The sequence below is a fragment of the Pelobates fuscus genome, chromosome 6, assembly GCF_036172605.1.
Source record: "Pelobates fuscus isolate aPelFus1 chromosome 6, aPelFus1.pri, whole genome shotgun sequence".
Classification (NCBI taxonomy): Eukaryota; Metazoa; Chordata; class Amphibia; order Anura; family Pelobatidae; genus Pelobates; species Pelobates fuscus.
Genome location: NC_086322.1, coordinates 258,217,073 through 258,238,442, shown reverse-complemented (window position 1 = coordinate 258,238,442; position 21,370 = coordinate 258,217,073). Strand labels below are relative to the sequence as shown.

The following is a 21,370-nucleotide window of genomic DNA, read 5'->3' as shown; positions in this document are numbered from 1 at the left end:
CCATCATTATTTTAGACAAGGGGTGCTTTGTAGACCCCTATTTTTGCTCACCATGCTGGAATTTGGGGGTGCATCCACCCATGCACAGCCTGTTATGACACCTGGTTCAGGGGATCACACAGCATGAATGGCAGGTTCTATCACTGATATGAGAATGTCCCACAGGGAAGGGAAGTGTCAGCCCGTTGTCATAGAATCCTGATCATTTCTGATTCGAATTAGCTGCAGTTACATTGTATCCAGTCACTTCAACCGTTCTCTCTTAGCTTCCTTCACAACCAGCACGTCCGGATTTCAATGCAAAGCATCAAGGGAGATGTAGTTCCCAAAATCTGCACCACGCATGCTTTGAAAGAAGCACATCCTGTGTTGGGAATAGAGCATCACGGGAGATGAGTTGGTAGGCTGCTATGGAGTTATTAAGGACAGTGCTTAGTGTACATTTTTACTGTCATAGAATGGAGTTGATTTAAGTGTCAGACTTATTGACTGGTGTTCTAAGATCCAGATTATCAGCCATTGCGTACTGTAAAAAGATTTCACAAACTGGACTTTATAAAAAAAAGTAGACTTTTCCAGACTTTAACATTTTTGTTAAAGGATTCTATTGTAAAAAAAGAAAAATGCCATGTGATATATATATATATATATTTTAATAATGGCATAAGCTATGGTTAGTCAGTTGTGGTAGACATGAAGAAAATAACTTTTTAAATGTAATTTCCAAGGAGATTTAATACTGTATCCCCTACAGTCAACACATATTTGTGTCTGAGATCTAAAAATATTAAATGTAGAAATCCAGACTGTTTTGTGCTGGAGATGAGGACTAACATCATTGTGTAAATCTGTTAGATACTTATGGAGAATCATTTGCAAAAATAGGTTAACAAAATGTGGTTTATTCAATTATGTAATGTCCAGGGAAGTGATGGTTTCCCTTTAAAACATTGCCCTCTAATGGAAACTAAAAGGGCTACTCCAGGCATCATAACCACTACAGCCTGCTGGGAGTACCAGTGTACCGTTCCGTAAGGGTCTAATTTGTTTAGCAAAAGTTTGCCTCTTACGTGTGTCCCTCTGGGTGCCAAGCCTCAAAATATGGTGGTGAAAGCGGCTTCTGCAGAATACCTCACAACAATCTGGAAGGGGTCGCTTGGTCCCCGAGGAGGCATTGCCAGTGGTATGATCAGCAGGAGCACATCTAATTAAATGCTTATGCTGTGCTGCCCTGGAATAGTTTAATAGTGTCCCTCAAGTGCAAGACACCAGGGAACGGGATGTTGTGACAGGACCCCAAAAGCAGGACTACTGGTCATTCAGTGGCTCAGGCCGTTGTGCACTCTCAGCCAATGAATGCGTGTCTGTGCAAAACAATATGCACAGAATTGATATTAGCAGCAAGCCCAGAACTCTTGGTGGAGTTACACCTCGTGTGTGCAGCAATGTGCTTTTATTTTATTAACATTTTCAATAGGTTTATTATTATTATTATTTGTTTTCTATGCCAGACATTTTATTAGGTTATAGGTAAAGTGGATTAAGTATGGGGTGCCAGATTTTAAAAAAAAAACAAAAACAAAAAAAAAACGTAATGGTAAGAACACATTAAAATAACAAGTTAAGTAAATAGAACAGAGAGAACTATATACGGTGCCAACTCTTCTGGGTAAAAAATATAAGGAGTAATCCTATTCAAGAAACATTAAGGTGTATAGACAAAAACTTTAGCAAAGCTGTTCTATGCCTCCACCATCCAAGTTAAATGGAGTTATGACTTCGGAGTACTTGGAGAGATTACCAGTTAGTAAACTGAAATGCCCTGGTGCCCTCCTATCGAAGTCCTGGCAGGCTTTGCACAGAGCTGAGAGCTTCCTACTTCTATATAGAAGGCAGGAAATGGGGATGTTTTGACCTCATGGAGTAACAGTGAGTGTATTATAGAAACGACAAGATTCACATAGATGTGGCATTTGGCCGTGAAGAGGTGCTGTCTGCTTAAATTGCCACCATAGTAACCTATGTTCATTGCATAGGATACTGTCATTGTGTCTTTGCACACATTGACTTATAACTGCAGCAGTTAGCAAACACTCACTGCAGACTACCTATCTCAATCTCCCACCAACATGCAGTCCAAGTTGTGCTGAGACTTAAAGAAACACTATAATCACCTAAATTACTTTAGCTAAATAAAGCAGTTTTAGTGTATAGATCATTCCCTTGCAATTTCACTGCTCAATTCACTGTCATTTAGGAGTTAAATCACTTTGTTTCTGTTTATGCAGCCCTAGCCACACCTACCCTGGCTATGATTGACAGAGCCTGCATGAAAAAACTGGTTTCACTTTCAAACAGATGTACCGTATTTTTCGCTCCATAAGACGCACTTTTTTTCCCCTCAAAAGTGAGGGGAAATGTCTGTGCGTCTTATGGAGCGAATATGAAGCTTTACTTACCTGTCTTGCAGCGTTGGCCGGCAGCACAGGGCGCACCGCGGTAGTGGAACTTGAATTTCATGTTCCGGTTTCCGGCTGGACTGAAAGGAAGTGTGCACAAGCTGAGTGCGCACTTCCTTTCAGTCCCGCCGGAAACCGGAACATGAAATACAAGTTCCACTACCGCGGTGCGCCCTGTGCTGCCGGCCAACGCTACAAGACAGGTAAGTAATTATGGGACAAGGGGAGGGGGACAGTAAGGGGGGGGGGATGAAGTCTATGGGGGGGGGGGAAGATGAAGTCTATGGGGGGGGAGATGAAGTCTATGGGGGGGGGAGATGAAGTCTATGGGGGGGGGAGATGAAGTCTATGGGGGGGGGAGATGAAGTCTATGGGGGGGGAATTAAGTCTATGGGGGGGGGAATGAAGTTATGGGGGGGGAATGAAGTCTATGGAGGGGGGATGAAGTCTATGGAGGGGGGGATGAAGTCTATGGGGGGGATGAAGTCTATGGAGGGGGGGAGATAAGGTCTATGGGGAGGGGGGGGATGAAGACTATGGGGAGGGGGTGAGTGAAGACTATGGGGAGGGGGTGAGTGAAGACTATGGGAGAGAGGGACACTATGGGACAGGGGAGAAAAAAAATATTCTGTACAAACTGTCCCATAGTAAGAAACACTATGGGACAGTTTGTTCAGAATATTTTTTTTCTGGGTTTCTTCCTCTAAAAACTAGGTGCGTCTTATGGTGAGGTGCGTCTTATGGAGCGAAAAATACGGTAATTTACCTTAAATAATTGTATCGCAATCTCTAAATTGAACTTTAATCACATACAGGAGGCTCTTACAGGGTCTAGCAAGCTAGTAACATAGCAGGGGATAAGAAAATCTTAATTAAACAGAACTTGCAATAAAGAGAGCCTAAATATGGCTCTCTTTACAGGAAGTGTTTATGGAAGGCTGTGCAAGTCACATGCAGGGAGGTGTGACTAGGGTTCATAAACAAAGGGATTTAACTCCTAAATGGCAGAGGATTGAGCAGTGAGGCTGCAGGGGCATGTTTTATACACCAAAACTGCTTCATTAAGCTAAAGTTGTTCAGGTGACTATAGTGTCCCTTTAACTTCATATTCTGTAAACTCCATGCTGGATAGGGCCAGCTCAAACTACTATTTTTTTGTTTATGCATTATTTTTTTTTTATAATACATTTTTATTTTAACTTTTTTTTAATGTAAATTGTATAATGGATTTTTATTTGATATGTTTTGATGGGAACGGACTCTGAACAATTAAGCAGGTCCTATGTTAGAGTATTACCAAGGTTTAAGAAAAGACAAAAATAAGCGTTTCAAGCTTGTGTGCAAACCAACATTTCATCAAGATGAGAATAGTCCGTAGGGAGGATTAAAATTGATCTTTCCAGTTGGATATTGCGGTTAACATCAACTACAGGGGCTTGTCACGTTTACACCTGGAACAGTTTGTATTCATTCATAAATCAATACTGAAGAAATTGTCTTGTTGCCTTAGGATCACAGCTTTATGCTTGTTTGTTAGTTTCATTCAGAATGAGATGTCCTTCTTTATCAAAGATACGTGCTTGGCTGAAACAATCACATCTTAAAACACCTAGGAATTGTCTGGCTCCCTTGGGAGTTAACTCAACTGGATAAAGGAGGTATAGAAAAACAACTTTATGGGGGTTAGACAATTCTGAAACTCTTGTGGATCTTCATGATGCTGTGCATAGTTATTTAGCCATGTTTCTTCTTTCAAAGTGGCTGGAGGTGGAGTGGAGAAGCCGGAAATAGGCAGGGTTAATAACGTAAGTGAGAATATTTAGGAATTTAAAAATTAAAGGCCAAAATAACCAAACTCAAAAGATTCTCCAAGTCAACTATGCTTCCATTGCAGCTACTGTGACCTTAAATTTCAAATTAATTTAGAATTTCTGACAATTCCCACTTTAGCCAATAGCCTTGTGTAATTCACATAGCTCCAAAGATGGTCCGGAGAATACCTTGGAACCAGGAACTTTATATAAAATGTTCTGATGCCCTGATATTTTTAATTTAGAACCTAAAGGAACACAATGTGTATTCCTAACATTAGAATTCCCTAATACCATTTAGGTGACCAGGCCCCAACTGGCAGGGATAAAAAAAAAAAAAAAAAAAAAAAAAAGTGATCTTACTTAACTTTTCTCCCCCTCAGCTCTGTTTTCCACAGCTGGTCCCACTTTTTTGGTAGAGATTAGCGAGATCCATGATCTTAACCAATCCAATGCTTTCTCCATAGGAAAGCATCTTGTCAAGACTTATTGAAAAAGTGCATTACTCAAAATATTTGCTGTACTTATACTTGGTCCTTCAATAAAACTCTGTAGCACTGGTTGGGCACATAGCATTCTGTTGCGCTGTCCTTATTTTTTTCAATTCTTGTAATATCACTATTCCCTGCTTGGAGCTACAGTGTGAGGCGCATGCAGCACAACATTTTTGCCATTTTGTGGATACTAAAGTAACCTATACCTTTATCTTATGTTTTGTGGCCCCTTATCTGGAGTCTGTAAGCATTGGTCATCTCCTCTAGAAGAGCCAGAAGCTCTATGCTCTAAGTTTGCCCAGTAGTGCAGGGAGGCAGTCATTAACGGAGAGTGTTCAGCTTACCCTCTTAACCGATAAACTGGACTAACACAAAGTCTCAGCTCAGAGGAGCCCATATAAGCTGTGTGCAGGAGCTTCCGTCTCTCTTGTAGGCCGTAACGGACAGCCCAGCAGACTAAGTGTGTGAAACCATCTGACTACTTATCTTGTGAGGATGCTCAGGCACTGTACAATCAGCCCCCAAACTGAAAGCTGTAATGGACAATGATTCACTAAATGCACATCTCCAGCCTCATCAGCTGAGAAGCATTGACCAATGTGGAACACAAAAAGCAAAACTAAAAACTTGTCATTTTTCTGTATCAGTGTACCTTCCAATCTTTATCTAACTGGCCAAATATCCGCAAATCTCATGTTCTCAATACACAAACAGACAGGAAGCAGATAAAGAAATCAGTGAGGTTTATTGACAGAGTAATACATTATTACAGGATTAATTACACTTAATTTAAGTCTAATTATCACCTTGTTTTTCTAGTCTGTAATTCTAACATACTTTATCACTCTGCATTTCCCATGTTATTCCTACATTCATCCTTAAAGCATCGTGAAGGTCAGTACAGAAATATTAAAATAATAATGAGTTAGGAGAACATTATTTATCCTATCCATTACACTGGCTGCATAGTTACAAATTTCCATGCCTAAAAACGAGTGGACAGGAATGAGCGAGTACCTGGGTGGAAATGTATATATAACATTCTAAGTGCCATAAGAAACATGGTTATGAAATATAGTGAGAATTCAAAGTGATTTCAAATTTAAGGCCACAGTAGCTGAACTCGTAGCACAGCAGTCTGAGACTTTTTTCCTTTTTGACCTTAGAGATGAAAATAAGTCTGAATTCTCTCTTTAGTAAATAACACCAAATGTGTAGTGTTGCTCACCCAAGTACATCTTAAGAGCAGTACATATTTTTTGGCTATGGATCAATGATAAAGTAATGTTTTGTGTGTTCCTTAGTTAATAGAGTTCTAAGCACTAGATCATTTGTCAGGTTCCTCCAGTTGTCCTTTGTTAAATGAATGAACTGGTCAGTTAGCATGTTGAATGGGTACAAACACATGTGCCCTAAACACATCCTATGATGGTAAAGTTGGATTCACAAAGCACTCACTCTACAGATGGGCTTTAGTGTAGCTGTTACTTTAAGTGGAATAATAGCTGGAGAATTTTTACATTTTCCACAAATCACATTTCACTAAATAGCCCCAACTGTGTTTCACAGACAGTCTTTGAAATCAAGAAGGTCCAAATTCAAAAATCCAAATTTGAAACAAGCTTCTTGATGGAACTAGCTCACACTGGTACCCAACTGTTTGCCATAGCAATGAAGAAAACCCATGAATTAGTTTGTTACAGCTTCTGAGTGAGAGATGGTTACAAAGCTGGATAATCTGGATAAATTACATTGACAAGACAACATGAGTTTGCAACGCACAAAAGTTGCAAGATCTCGAATGGGACTCAAGAATATATTTTACAGTATACCCAACTCCCATCAATTAAGATAATTTTGTAGCAGTTGGTAGAATGATTCCATTTCATTTTTAAGACACAGAACTCAGAATATTACAAGTAGTCAGACTCTTCTACCGGTGTGAGCTGTTTGAAGACCAATCACAGCTTGGATTGCAATGGTTTGAGGTACTTGTGGTATGATGGGTGCACCTGAGAGTAAAGGAGAAGAATAGAGAGAAAAGTAAACGGTTAGCTTAAATTTCTAAATCAAATTTACCATGTACGAAGAAGATATCTGTTAGGAAAGTCAAAGCTAAGATCGGTGGTAAATAATTGGAAGTCACAGGAGATGATTGCAGGGTGGAGGGAAGAAGAGAGATTCTAAAATAAAAATTGGGGAATTGGCACTGAACTCTGTTTCCATCCTTTACAAAATGTTGTTACACTTTTTTTACTCCCATACACAGAATGTAACTGTTCTATGTGCCATTTTATGTGAATATAATATTTCTGTTCATCATATTGGCCTCTAATTTGTTTGGATCAGCGTTTCAAATGATTATAATGTGTTCAAAGAGCCTTTTGAACAGATTGTGATCATTTTAAATGCTGAGCCAGACAAAATTAAATTAAGGCCATTGTCTCTACAGTATGTTCAGTCTCCGTTTTATATGGCAATATAAACTGTTTATGTGGTGGCAGGATTTGGAGTTTCATTTGGGAGGAGAGTTATGAATGATTCTTTAGCCACAACATTTTTAATAGACACTCCAAACACAAATCAATCTGGCTTTTATTTAGTATTTTTTATAGTCTATAGTCTAGTATTTTTTATACTTTATTTAAGTACAGATGTGGAAGTACCAAATACTGGTAAAAGATGAATAAATAAATAAAATTATATGTAATTGGCCTGCACATTTTACAAAACATAAACAGTCTATTAGTTTAAAACATTACGGTAAACCTAAAAAAATATAATGTGAAACAAACATGAGGGTTATGACAACGTATGATCATACTGGTCCTATGGACCGTTAATGTTCTCAGTGAAGTAATGTGCAGGAGTGTAAGGGGTTCTATTGTCAGGTTCACTAGTTGGATGAGATCTGTGAAATGTAGTTTACCAAAAAAACAAACTGATAAATATTAAAACAAAAACAGATGTGACGAGGGTGGGTGGTTGGGGGGTTTAGAAGACACACATTTTCTAGCTCTTGCACTGTTCCCATGGAGCCCAAACGCTATGATATGTTGATAGTCTGTTCCTGACCTGTATGGTCGGTAGTAGAAAATGGCTTAATTCATGGAATAATATCAATGCAGCCACTCAGTAAGCTCATAGAATCTGAGCTGTGGCCAAGTAGTTTGTCAAGTAATTAAATTCAAGAGGTTTCATATAGATGTAAACATTAAAATAAATAAACTCCCCAAAAGATTCTATAAACTAATGTAAGCTAACCAGCCGTATTAAAGTAAACATGTCATCCACAAATCATATTTTAACTTTACATTTATTTTTATAACTGTATTTATGCATTCTCCTGTCTGGCATTTAAACTGACGTGGTGGTGTCTTTGCTCATTAGCTCATCTTACCTGGGTCTTATTCAATGGTGACTTCTTGGCCCACTCGAACATGTTTTCATAGACATTCCCATCGTACCTCCCCAACACAGAACCCAGCTGAGCATCTGTGTAATCAAATGCATCCACCAGGGCGACTGCATTGGGTCGGATCACAGCCAGGAGATCCTTGACTCTCTGGTGGACCTGCTCTATCTGCAATGCACTGAGAAGGCCAGCCTGGTAGCAAGAAGTAATGTCATTAGAACATCAGCATTTTAAGAAAGATATCACACAAAAATCAGATAGAAGACGTCTCTCTATATCCATCTATATGTATTTCTGCACTCACCTGAACATGCATACATTATAAGGGTGCTGCTAAGGCCAATTCATACAACAAAATCCTATTAAACCTTGCACTGCAGAGAGTCCCAGAAGGAAGCATTTCCCAAATAAGTGGCTTAATCTCATCTAAGTGAAGAATGGGGTACATTGGCGTTGTTGGAGACTTATGCAATGTATGACCATATACTGTAACTTATGCATCTTAAAATGATATTTTGTGTTGTGCACAAAAATTAAAAACCATCTTGCTCTTTATGATGCAGGAGTTAGAACAAGCTGTATGTGTTAATCAGTATTTATAGTCGAATTTCCTATTTGTTACGTCTTACTGCTTCTACAATGTTGGATTAGCAAACGTTGCACATAACTTCCTGTCCTCCATCAAGAAACCATGTGAAATGAACTCAAATTATTATTTTCGCACACAAACCTGAAGGAAGTCCCCGCTGTTCCTGCTGATTCCGTGCAGAGTATAGAGAAGACAGAGAGAACTCAAGATGCGAAGAGCAGCTGCATCATGTGGTTCAGACAGCTTGGCTGTAAAGAGTCTTACTACCACATAATGGCAGTGAGCCTGGGAAACGCAGAACATCATGTAAGAATTGGAATAATCACCATAGTTGTTTTGTACATTGTTATGTAGTTGAATCTGAAACTTCAATGTCATTCATTGAAAGCTGCTAGAAATGGACAAGTCTCTGAATCTAAAGTCACGACAATTCTTTTTACGATTCTACACAGACGGTTTTATGTTAGTCTACTAGAATTTATGGTCGTTATTTTTTGTTAAAGTTTATTGATGTATGTGACAGAGCTCCTGTACTCTGAGTACCTTCGCCAAAGTTTCTCCATCACTGGAAAAGAATCGCTAAAGTAGCTATAGCCTTTCCCCCCAAACACCAGTTGAGATTGTGTGAAGGAGTAAAATAACACACCTATTGTGACAAAGGTATCATATTAATGGGGACATCTGTTACCACAGCGAATAATTGGTCTGGGACATAATTTAAATCAGAAATAATTTTATGAACTTTCAGACATCAGGGTGCCGTACTCTTCTTTTTCCACATGTACAGGTTACAAGTCATACATCCCTGGACAAAGCGAGCTCCCAATAGTAAACTGTCCAAAAGAGCTCGTAAAACAGGTCGGTCTTAAAACGAAGACCACGTGTAATTAAAACATTACTACAATGTAAGAGAAAACAATTCTGATAACCATTTCGTAATGGAGCCCTGGAGTCAGAAAATGTCAGGTCTTCTTTCTTTCTGGTCTCACCTGAGATGCTTGCACCAGATCCACAGAGTTCTTGTTCCAAGCATCTTCTTTACGCTTTCCTCTTTTCAAATCAGAATTCACTCTTTTAGAGGCACCTGCAACTGACCTGGAGCATGGGTAAATCAAAGCAGAGATTGTGAGAGAATAAAATGCTAAATAAAAAGTACAACTTAGTTTGTTTAATTTTTAAATATTTTTTTTTTTAAAAATGTATATAGTTATCTCACCAAGCTGCTCGCTGTTTGTAGGCCTCTACCAACATGTCTAGGTCATTGATATCAGTTACCAATGATCGGCCTGCTAGGGGCTGGGGCTGCACACGCTGTGAGGAGGCATCATTGAGGTAAGAGACCATCCCACCAAGGCGTTCACCAGAGACAGCGGCATTGTAGCTCTTCACCAGAAACCTGCCCAAAAGAAAGGAGAGTAGAGTTAATATGATCAAGGTTGTACAATGGACTTGAGTTATGCTTTAATATCAAGAAGAATCAACTAGATTGACACGGTCAGCAGAATTAAGCTAATGGCAATACTAAAATAATTCTTGACAAACAAGAATATTGATTATTATATAATATTATATAATAACTAAAAGACTTGTGCAAAATTTAGTTTTGGACTGTTCTTCTGCATAATATGCCTTCTAATGCAGCCCCTGAAGATATCAATCATCCAGGATTTAACGGTGGAGTTTTACTCAATGAAGAAGATCAAAGTCAGAAATATTAGGACATGCAATTTAAAAGAATACTGAATACTCCCAAACCGAATAAACACTGTAGAACACTGTAGTGGTTATGGTGCAGTGGCACCTCTCCAATGAAAGTAGTCCGACTTTGTGCCAATCACTTACCTGGCGTCTGCTGGACACGGGTCACAGAAAGGAAGGTCCTGCATCAAGCTTTCGCTGGCTTTCCCAAGCTAAACCCTGCCATGCAGTGCTTGCACTTTTTGTTGAATTTGTCGGTTGACCATGCTTACCCAATAAGCTAAGCCTGGCACCGCTTGACTTTGCACGATGGAGAAAAATTCAGTCTTTTATAGAGAAGGTGACTGGCACCCAGTGAATCCCAGGTAAGCGGTCATACAGTTAGCAAACAGTTTGACTAGTTACATTGGAGGGTGTGCAAGGATACTCCTGGCACCAAAACCACAACAGTGCTCTGTATTGGTATGGTGCTTGGAGTGTTCATTTAAATACAAGTGAAATTTGTTGATAGTTATGTTTAAATATGGACAGGAAGGCCAGGAAACACTACACATTGCATAATGGAAATATTTACCTCTAGACTATAATTTCCTATAGAACACAATATTTGGACAATATCCTCTCTCACCTGGCTGTCTGAAGCATCATTACAGTGTTCTCCCCTTCATACGTGCAAGCTGGAGTGAAGGTCACGTAGATATCGGGTATTCCACTGCAGCGGGAGTAACCATGTCCACCGCATGCCATCCTGCACTCTTCAATGCCAGCGCTGGCCACCCATGTCGTAAAGGCTTTTAAGCCAGCAGAGAGGGCATGAAGCTGTTGTAGGAAGAAAGTTAGAAAAATTATGTTGAAAAGGAAAGAAATAATAATAGCATGAAACCCACTCGAACAGCAGAAAAAAAAACAACCAAAAAAAACAATGTGCCACCCCACATTTCTCCAAATATTGTTCCACTCAAACGTCATTCAGTATTAAATTCCCAGGATAAGCCCCATGTGTACTTACCTCAGGCAGCTCATTCAGGTTACCCTGTTGGATGTCACCAGTAATCCTGTGGTATGTTTGATGCATGTAAGACCCCACAAATTGGAATGCATACGCAGTGGCCAGTAATGGGAATAGCTTGTATTGCTGAGTCTGGAAATCCATGATTTGTGGTTCTGGCTCCCTAAATGGGCAAGAAGGGGTTTTAGATACCCAATCATTGTGCACTCTGAACAACAATACAATATACTACAAGGGTTATCCAGCAAATTAGGAACTTCCAAACTGGGCCAGGGAATGAATTTCTGGCATTCTAACAAGCACAGGGGGCTGGAGCAGTTATGAGGTTTGAAGTAACCCTTAATATTTTGTTAGCTTTCTGAACAAGCTTAGCTAAATTCCTTCTGCCATTCCACAGGTTAGGTACAGTCTGTCATCTATAGGACAGTTTTTTTATGTCAATACGATTTTATATAGTTTTTATATATATCTAAATTAACACAAAAAAAAGGGGGATACAAATAAAGGCAAAAACATTATATCATGTGACAACATTTTAAACCTGGCACCAACACATTCAGTTGAAAGTGGGCAATGGAATGAAAAAGGGGTAAAAAGCAAAAAGTGGTATTTAAGAGGAGCATGTTTTTTCTATTTCATCCTAATATTACTTTTGAACGGAGACCCTATTCACTGATAAAAACATTTCAGATCATATTACCCAGCTCTGATCTCAGATTGGTGTCTCACAGCACTGTAACGGACGGCGATGGTACAGGCACGGGACAGGCTCCGCGCAGAGTCTCCTACAATCATTGAGCGTATAAACACCATGGTACCGTATGTCAGCTTGTCACTGACTGGCTTCACATACGTGCCATCTGGTTTTACCTGTGGAGAGTGGATGAGAAGAGGTTTACTCCTAAAGTCAATCTTTACAATAAACAACTCTTGGAGCTTACCAACCCACCCTAGTTACTGCAAGATGCCCAAGTACTATGTAATTAGAGAGTCATCACTAAACTGGCGCAAATGGTTGGCTCTGCTGTTTGCCAAACCTTCAAGCATGTTACTATGCATGGTGATACAGGGAAGCCAATTTCTGGACGATAAATTGGTTAAATCTCACATATCTGCCATGTAAAACATTTATTGTGCTTAAAGGATCACTAGAATGTCAGGAAAACAAACTCGTTTTCCTGACACTATATAACCCTTATGTCCAACCCCACCCTCAGGGCCCCCCTCCCACTGGGCTGAAGGGGTTAAAACTCCTTCAGTTACTTACTTTAATCCAGCGCCGGGCTCCCTCCAAGAGCCGCACGCGCAATTAAACAGTACATAAGAAAGCATTTCTCAATGCTTTCCTATGGGCGTTCAATACGCTGAAAGCGATTTTCGCATTCAGCGTCGCAGAAGCGCCTCTACCGGCTGTAAGGAAGACAGCCACTAGAGGCTGGATTAACCCTGCAATGTTACATCTGAAGGGTTAAAACCTGGGGGACCGGGCACCCAGACCACTTCATTGAGCTGAAGTGGTCTGGGTGACTATAGTGTCCCTTTAACATTTAATATGGTAATAAAGAAACACTAGATTTACAAATATATCCATGGTCAATACAAACCATTGTGTGGAAATCTATTCACAAACCGGACTTTACTTAGGACACGAGGTCATGCGTTTAGACTGGAAGAAAAAAAGATTTTGTCTAAGGCAAAGAAAAAGTTTTATTTACTGTGATAAGGATGTGGAATTCTCAGCCTGAAGAAGAAGTTGTTTTATCAGAGTCTATACAGGTGTTTAAACAGCAAATAGATGCATACTTGAATAAACAGATTATTCAAGGATATAATTTTTCAATGTAGGGTAATAGCTTCTTGATCCAACGATCAAGTCTCTTTTCAGCTATGTAACTATGGATGATATGCTGAGCGCCATATACCACTGCATTAAATTTCATGCAGTACAAAATAGATATATAGCAGTTCCCATGAAATGAATTGTCACTTCCCCAAATTTTGTATATTATTTTTAATATTAGGTTTACTTTAATCTAAATTAAGTTGTTATGGTGCCAGGAGGGTCTCAGGTGCTTTCTTATCTGAAGGGGTAAAACCATTCTCCAAGGGCTTAACCCCAAAGCTTGCCTCCAGCGCCAGATCTCCAATTTCCCCAGCAGAATCCGACTTCTATAATTGACTTTACCGCCAATTGGCAAGAGCAATCACATGATTTATCAAGAAAACTAACTTTTTAGATAATTTTTGTACTACTTTAATAAACATAAAAATAATGATAGGATTAAACCGTCACTTTTCAGTACAATATGATAAATATCCAACATTGTTTCTCCACCTCCAATACAAGGAGTCCTGGCTGTGTCTGGATGGAAGTGGATTGTGATGGCAATTACTAAATCTTTAAAGGACCACTCCACATGAATAAAGCACTTGGGTGAGGAGTAGCTCATTAAAAAAGGCACTTTATAGAAACCAGCACTTTTGTTATTAAATAATGAAACACCCCCTGACTATCAGACTGCCTCCCTCTCTTTTCAGACCAGAATTTCTTCTGAATGCTGCGTGAGCACATTGGGAGGGGGAGGAGAGGGGGTAGCTTTAAAGGCGTTAACGAGAAGTCTCTCAAAGACTCTGCCAAGGAAGAAGGGGAGGGCTTGCAAAGGCTGCAGCTTTTGCAAACTCATTTAAGATCTACCCCAATGAATACATGTATGAAAATCATTATTTTAGGTGTTCTTTAATATACACATTTACAATAAACAAAAAAAAAAAACCACGTGTGCATTTGTGGCCTTTATTATTTCTTTACATTGCCGTTTACCTCACATAAACATGGAGCCTTTCTGAGATCAATGATCAACCAGCACAAATATTTAACATAGAACATCCAACTTGTTGCTAACCTGTGCATATTTCATCAACATGTTCTCTCGTGGGATCCGGAACTTATCAAATTTCAAGAACCCATTATCGGTTTCATCGAAACCAAATTTGGGGCCGATATCTCCAACTTCTACACCTGCATATCAATGAGAAATAAGCATAAATTGAATAGAAATGCAGTCTGTTTACACAGTAAGTAAAATATCAAGATTAAGCGACCTTTAGGACAGAGAAACAATAGAGTTTACCTGGCAGTGGTTCATGGGTGCCCATCTGACGGATAGGTACAATAAAGGCATGAAGACCCTTGCATTCGCCCTGAGTGTACAATTGAGCCAGTACCACAGCATGGTTTGAGGTTTTACCCACTGGGAAAAAAAACAAAAAAGGTAAGCAGAAAGTGGGAAAATGGGTAGGAAGATAGCTCTTGAGGTATGTTATGGGGAATACATAAATCAACCACTACAAAAGCACAATAAAAAATACCTGTACTTTTGATATCTTTTAAGACCATTGCCCAGTAAAAGGCAAGTATTTCCAATAAAAAGCAATAACGCTGGTACCCCTAGATAGTTAATATATTGTCCACAAATTGACACATTTCAAAAAGCACAAATATCTCTATCAACGGGAAGTTAAAAGCAAATTAAAACTAAAACACAACCATTTAGATTGCAGCTCTCAGCAAACCTTGTAGGTTCTTGAGGTAGCTTCCACCATGGACTCTGGTCCATGTTCTCTGCATAAAGTCACACAGGCTTGGAAAAAGAATTGCAATGTAAATGGGCTGAGGTAACTATTATCCCAGGTTAATATTACACACAATGAACAATAGGTAACGAAATCTATATCTGTTACTTGGTATATTTCTATCAGGAGATTAAAACAGTATTTAGACAATTACTTGGGAGCCAAAGGCCACCATGGGTATTCTCTGGTTCTTTCACCAATAAAGAAAGTAATTTGGGCCACTGGACATCAGGAGCAACTGGCGCTAGTGAAGCACCACATACTGTCAGAAAACGGCACATCTTGAGTTTAATACTGGGGAAGTGGAGAAATAATTTGAGCCAAAAGCCAGGGAACCAACTGGTTTCACTATTGGTATTACTTTTGTTCCAAGTGGCAGTAGAACAGAAAGAGTTAACTAAGACCAACTAGGCTGCTCATGTATAGGTCGTTAAGGTTTAGAGAATTCATCTTTTTACTGGGTAATAAGTATAGAAAATGGAGACTGGACATTGGAGGTGGACATCGAACAAACTGTTGGAAGAGAAAAACAGACTTTTGGTTGCAAACTCTGGCTGTCATTAGATGATTATGATCACTAAATGAGACCATTGATCACAGTATGCCATTCACACCATTGACTAATTACAATAACAGACTGGAACATCCCACCCACAGCTTTATATTCTCCCCTTTGCAAAAATCTTACAGCCTCCAGGCCACCATTTGATTGAGGACACAGTAGGACTATGGAGGATAAATTCCTGAGTGGAAGGGTCATAGGTGGCAGTGGTCTCCAGACCTCGCAAGTGAGTTCCTGTTGTAAAAGACAAGAAAAAAAAAATATCAGAGAAGATTATGTAGATAAAACAACCCTCCACCTTCAATAACAACCATTATAGAACATGACAGTGAAATCCCTTCCCAACCAGAGAGACCTGCAGAGCTTAACCCTGATCTAAATCCCCTATGACCAAAGTTCTAATGTGCATTACAATATCCCCCATGCCAAAGTGCTGTGATGTAGCCCTCTTGCAATAGTGTTGTGAAGAACATTATGTGATTCCTTCACACCACAGTTCTGTTGAGAACTGCAATGTGAATCATGATAAAAGTTCTGAAATTTGCAGAGGAAGATTACAGAAACCTGAACATGGCAAGTATGCTACAGTTACCATGTCCCATCTCAGTCTGGGCGTATGTCCCAATGATCTCCAAGTTCCAGGCTGGCATGAAGAGTCGTTCTTGCTGCTCGGCTGTTGCCTGATTCAGGAGGGTGGGCAAAAACATGCCCAGGTGAAGGTCTAGGGGCTCAGGACGACCCCGGTGCACAAAGCTGCAGAGGTAAACGGGATTGGAAGGCAAGAACAGCGGATGTGAAAAATTAAAAATGTGAGGGTTAAAGTTAAAGGATACGGAGGGACAGCAAGAACAAAGGGTTTAGAATGATTTATAAACGAAGGTTAAAAAAAATAAAAAAATAAATGGTGACGCAAGCAAAATTATTTAGGAGGGAAGAAACAGGAAAGACAAAAGAAAATATGGTGAGTGTGATTGATTTCGACATGTGAAGAAGAGGCTGATTAGACATGCATATATACACACACACCAACATATAAAAAGGGACACTATGCACTGTAAAACACTTAATCTCAATGAAACGGTTATTGTGCCTATAGTCCTCTGACTCCACCCCACATTCAGTCCAGAGCCATTTTTAATTGGTTTAACACTAAATGAGAGTCCCAACAGCCCAGCCCACACAGGATGATCAGGAAGCATAAGCCCAAGCTGTATGGTGTGGCAATAATTGACTGAAAATGTAATCTGACCATACTCAGCTGCCCAATAAGATGGATATAATCCAGTGTGTGCCAGGCTGTGGGTGACCAGGGACCCTCAAATCAGTGTTATTGCCAAAGCAGTTAAACACTGAATGGAGGGACAGTGCCAGGAAACTCCAGGCACTATAACCAGTTCAGTGAAATTAAATGGTTATAGTGTCTAAAGTGCCCCTTTAAGTATCAGAAGGGACCCTTATTAGTCCACCAATCTGAATCATAATCAATTAACCTTAATATATGTTATCAACAGCAGATCACGGGATAGAAATGACTTAAATTATAGATTAAAATTTTTTATTTTTTTTATATATACAAAATAGACAAAGGTTTTATTAAAAATAAAATGGTAGCAATTTCTCTCTAAAGATACTGCCTTTTTGTTTTCCACACATTGAAGTATCATTTCTATGCAGTGCCTGCCAAAGGGATTAGAGATAGAAACAAACAAGATAAGATATTAAAGTAATAGTGTCCATTCTCTACATGATAAACAGCAACTATGCAAATAGGAAGAAATTGTTTAGGTGGAAAAGGCAATGCAAGAATGGATTTCTGGAATTCAGATTTTTTTCAACTTGTACAATAAGAAATAATATGTGCCGAGCAAAGCCACCCGATCACCCAGAACCGGTACATGTCTCCCAATCGCCACGTTCCCTTAAAAAATAACTTTACTCATAACATTTTACTCCTCAAAGCCATGTGCGCCTGACCAAGAGGAACCTACAAACCCTCTGGAACGCTCACCGCATTGCGGAGTCAAGGGCACGCTTGGTCCCTGAGTCACTAAACAGGGCGCTATTTGGAGGGGTGATACAAGAGGCATCGAACGACACCAAAGACTTGAGGAAGCTCCATGTACCAACAGAAAGTGCCATCACTTTAAGTGGTCGGGATTTCTTATCCAGCGCTGTTGTACTCTGATCTGGATCGGAGTATGATCCCGACCTGGTGAAAACTTTACTTCCAGTTTACTCTGGCTAGACACCTCCGATCATATCGCTTTTTGGATAGAATGGGTGCGCAGGAGAGAGCTTGCTAGCGATGGCATTGATTTGGGGATGTGAGGACGGGGACCCTGTTTTTGTTACAATAATGTTAAAAGGCTCCGAGGTATCTGGCCGCCAATTAAATTATCTGGTCAGGTACGGACACCAAGGACCCAGATATAAAAAGTGTGCCATTTACACCATGAAAACAATTCTTCTTCACTCTTCACCATGTCTCAACTAGTGTTTGAGTGGAATAGCGATATTCACTATAATCACGGAGCTATATTCACTTCGGCTACAAGGGGAAAAGGCAACATCCCAGCTACTTGCAGTTAGGCCACCACAATAGCATAATTCCAAAGTCCTATAACTAATTAATACCTTGAGGTTTACAAACGTGAAGAGTGGCTGTCAAGAAGAGTAAGATGGCACCTTGTTCCAGTGGTGTTACTGCCAAAACCTGGATCATTGATATGAATTAAAGAAACACTCCAAGCACCATACCAACTAAAAATCACTATAGTGGTTATGGCGCTAGGAAAACCCTGGCATTCCACATTGTAAGGAGTCAAATCCTTTTGGAAAGGTTTGACTTTTTACTTCGGGTCCGCCACTCCACGCTCCTCATCTTCAATACCACACCGGAGTGTTGAAAGTTCCGAAGCAAGAAACGGGTACAAGTCTGCTGGCGCAGTGCAGATTAATCCAGTGAAAGAAGAAATTAAAAAAAAAATAAAAATAACAGTAACTTGGCTCCAAGCTCCAAGATGCTGGGGTGTCAGCTAAGTACAACATGGATTGCAAATAATGGGACATGTGCATGATGTATGTATATAAATTCGGCTGAGCACCATTTTATTGTGTAACGTACTTACTTGTATATTGTCTAAAATGTTATACTATAGCACAAAAAATAAATAAAATAAAAATCTAAGAGAAGAAAAGGCCAGTATAATATTTGGGAATATACCCGACCCTGAAGAAGTTAAGCATGTGTTTTATTAAAATATGCAAATTGTTACATCAGAAGTCTATGTTCATGCCATTTTAAGTAGACCCACATGACCTAGGATTTGCTTATTCACTTCAAACACAGATCTTCATATTAGGTATAAGAAACCTGGTATTCTTATCTAAAACTCGGTCGGGAATAATTAACTATACCCGGATTTAAAAATCACAATTGCAAAATTGAGTTTAAAATAGCAAATTCGTGACAAGATCAAAGGTCAGAGAATTTTTTATAGTTTGGCTAAAGTAAGTATGTCAAATCAGTAACCAATATCTGCAGTACAATGTCTCTACACTTCTCTGCATTTGTTTCCCCAGAGACAAAATAAAACTATTATTTTAGTATGGTCTAAGCTGTGAGCAGTCCATGAAACCCTGAGAATGTTAGAATTGTGTCAATTAACTCCAAGCACACCTCAGAATCTAGAGAGTTATGTAGGTGGATAGCTATGGGATATACGAGTATCCCTGCATGTATTCCTGGCACTGCCCATCATATTTAAACTAACCAGCCTCCCAGATCAGTTTGGACATACGTGCCAATGACAGCTACTTGTTGCACCGAGCAGCACTGCATTTCTTAGAAAGAGCGTCACTGAATAAATAGTAACGCAACATCAGGGGATCTAGTGGAGAGCCCAGGCTGCTTCTATAAAAGAGATAACAAAAAAAACAGGAGGTTTCTGAAGGGCACTTCTGGCACCCACACCATAGGTTTCCCATCACTGGCAAAACATATGTCATATCTCACTGTTACGGACCGTTTCAGCATAAAAGGGGAAAAATCCGTTTAGGCGATAATCCCCTTTTCCCAAACAAGGCACAGCTACTATAAAAGCACCAAAACTCACGAATTCGGATATAAATGAATGCACCAAACTCCCGAACTGCATACCAGGGAATAAGGTAGCACTCCAGCTGGAACCTCACGAATAGCTGCTAGCAGACGAACAGGAAAAGCAGATATCAGCTTACACTCCTAGCAGTCAATCTCCAGCAGCATACAGTGAATCCCCCCCAAGAACGAGACAAGGCTCCGTGTTGAGGGTCAAGCAGTGGTCTGAGGTGCTGGGGCACCCAGCCTGGTTTTTATTACATGAGTACACATACAGGCCACACCCAGGGGGAGGCATAAAATAACCAATCACATACATGGTTCAGCCCACACATCCCCTCCCCTCAGATAACATTAAACCCAATTATCCGGTACACCTTTTCAGCCAAGTTCTGGATGTACCCCAAAAACAGGGGGTACACCTTTAAATAGCCCTTATTCAGGGGGATAACATATTCAAAATTCAAGTCATTCGGATGAACGGTTCGGGAGATATGGGGTTCCAAAGATTTGACCGACCGCATGGGTAAAGTATCCGAAAACAGTTCCATGCATTTTGGCTCTGCGGTCGGTCACAAACAAGGGAATGAAAACAGACGAATTGCCTGTGTTATAGAGCCTGGAGAGGGTTTGAATGAATTCCCTTGTTTGTGGGGTTCTTTCTACCGAACGGCGGGTCATTCGGTAGTTTCTATACGAATTTCTGGAAGTATGGAGGTCTCAGCGGTGTTTGCCTAGTCAAGTGTCCGATTTTAGTTCCAGACACTCGACGGCAAAACACCGCTGTTCGGTAGTTTAAGATGGCCGCCGCCACGTGTTCGTTTCCCGAATGGCGGCCACCCAGAGGACAAAGAATACATTACATTGATTGCCAATTACCCGTTTGCAACATTGTTGCAAACGGTAATTGGAGGCACACTTATTCCTGGGTGGTCTGGTTGTTCGGTAGTTTCACTCAATATACTGAATGGAGTGATTCTACCGAACAATCAGATGAATGCTGCATACATATAACCCAGGTTAACTGAACACATAAATGCATACATGATATTAAAGGACTAAAGGCAGGATTACTGTAATATGCTCTACAGTCTTAAAGGTACAGTATCCCACAAGTCGCAATAGGTCCACGGATGGCCCTTAAAGGCCCAGTAGCAGTAATATAAACGATTACATGCCCAAATATAGTTTTTACAGTGCAATATGTCCAGGGGCCATAGTCGCAGGGCAGGAGGCTAGCAACCAGGCTTCTCCAGTTCTCAGTGGCGAGGTTGGTTTCGTCACATCTCTCCCCCTTTCCAAAAAGACTAACAGGGTACCTGACCTCCTGCCGGTCAGTGCCCTTGTTAGTCCAGCAACCCACCCACAAAGCAGAAAAAACAGTACAGCCCACCCACAATAAATGGCTACTACACCTGGGTAGAGGAGAATCTTGTCCATGTCCAGGTGCCTCACCACGGCTGTGTGGGGGACCGGTAAGCTGCCTTGGTGGGTTGCTGAGTGGGCAGAGACCAGCGGTACTCTGTCCTGGTGCCAGCACTACCACCGGAGTAGTCTGGTTGGAGCCTGGTTGCTGGAGACGGACTGTCTCCCCCTTAGAT

General features: G+C 40.3%; 2 protein-coding genes across 8 annotated transcripts in view; both read right to left on the bottom strand.

Moving 5' to 3' along the window:
- Positions 1-277, bottom strand: part of FBF1 (Fas binding factor 1) — a 54,815-nt gene extending 54,538 nt beyond the window's left edge. For all 4 annotated transcript variants that reach the window (XM_063459032.1, XM_063459030.1, XM_063459031.1 and 1 more), the window contains exon 1: positions 52-277. In XM_063459032.1, coding sequence (XP_063315102.1) covers positions 52-54 — 3 coding nt within the window. In that variant the 5' untranslated portion in view covers positions 55-277. The remainder of the gene's footprint in view (positions 1-51) is intronic.
- A 5,215-nt stretch (positions 278-5,492) lies between these two features.
- ACOX1 (acyl-CoA oxidase 1) overlaps positions 5,493-21,370 on the bottom strand; it is a 45,497-nt gene continuing 29,619 nt past the window's right edge. For 3 of the 4 annotated variants that reach the window (XM_063459027.1, XM_063459028.1, XM_063459029.1), the window contains exons 4-14: positions 15,797-15,904; positions 14,607-14,726; positions 14,379-14,494; positions 12,176-12,345; positions 11,476-11,638; positions 11,095-11,285; positions 9,985-10,164; positions 9,758-9,863; positions 8,910-9,053; positions 8,165-8,371; positions 5,493-6,776 (exon numbers count right to left, since the gene is read on the bottom strand). In XM_063459027.1, the coding sequence (XP_063315097.1) occupies positions 6,726-6,776; positions 8,165-8,371; positions 8,910-9,053; positions 9,758-9,863; positions 9,985-10,164; positions 11,095-11,285; positions 11,476-11,638; positions 12,176-12,345; positions 14,379-14,494; positions 14,607-14,726; positions 15,797-15,904 (1,556 nt within the window). In that variant the 3' untranslated portion in view covers positions 5,493-6,725. Of the gene's footprint in view, positions 6,777-8,164; positions 8,372-8,909; positions 9,054-9,757; positions 9,864-9,984; positions 10,165-11,094; positions 11,286-11,475; positions 11,639-12,175; positions 12,346-14,378; positions 14,495-14,606; positions 14,727-15,796; positions 15,905-16,262; positions 16,424-21,370 lie in introns of all 4 variants that reach the window. The other variant, XM_063459026.1, reaches the window with a different exon arrangement.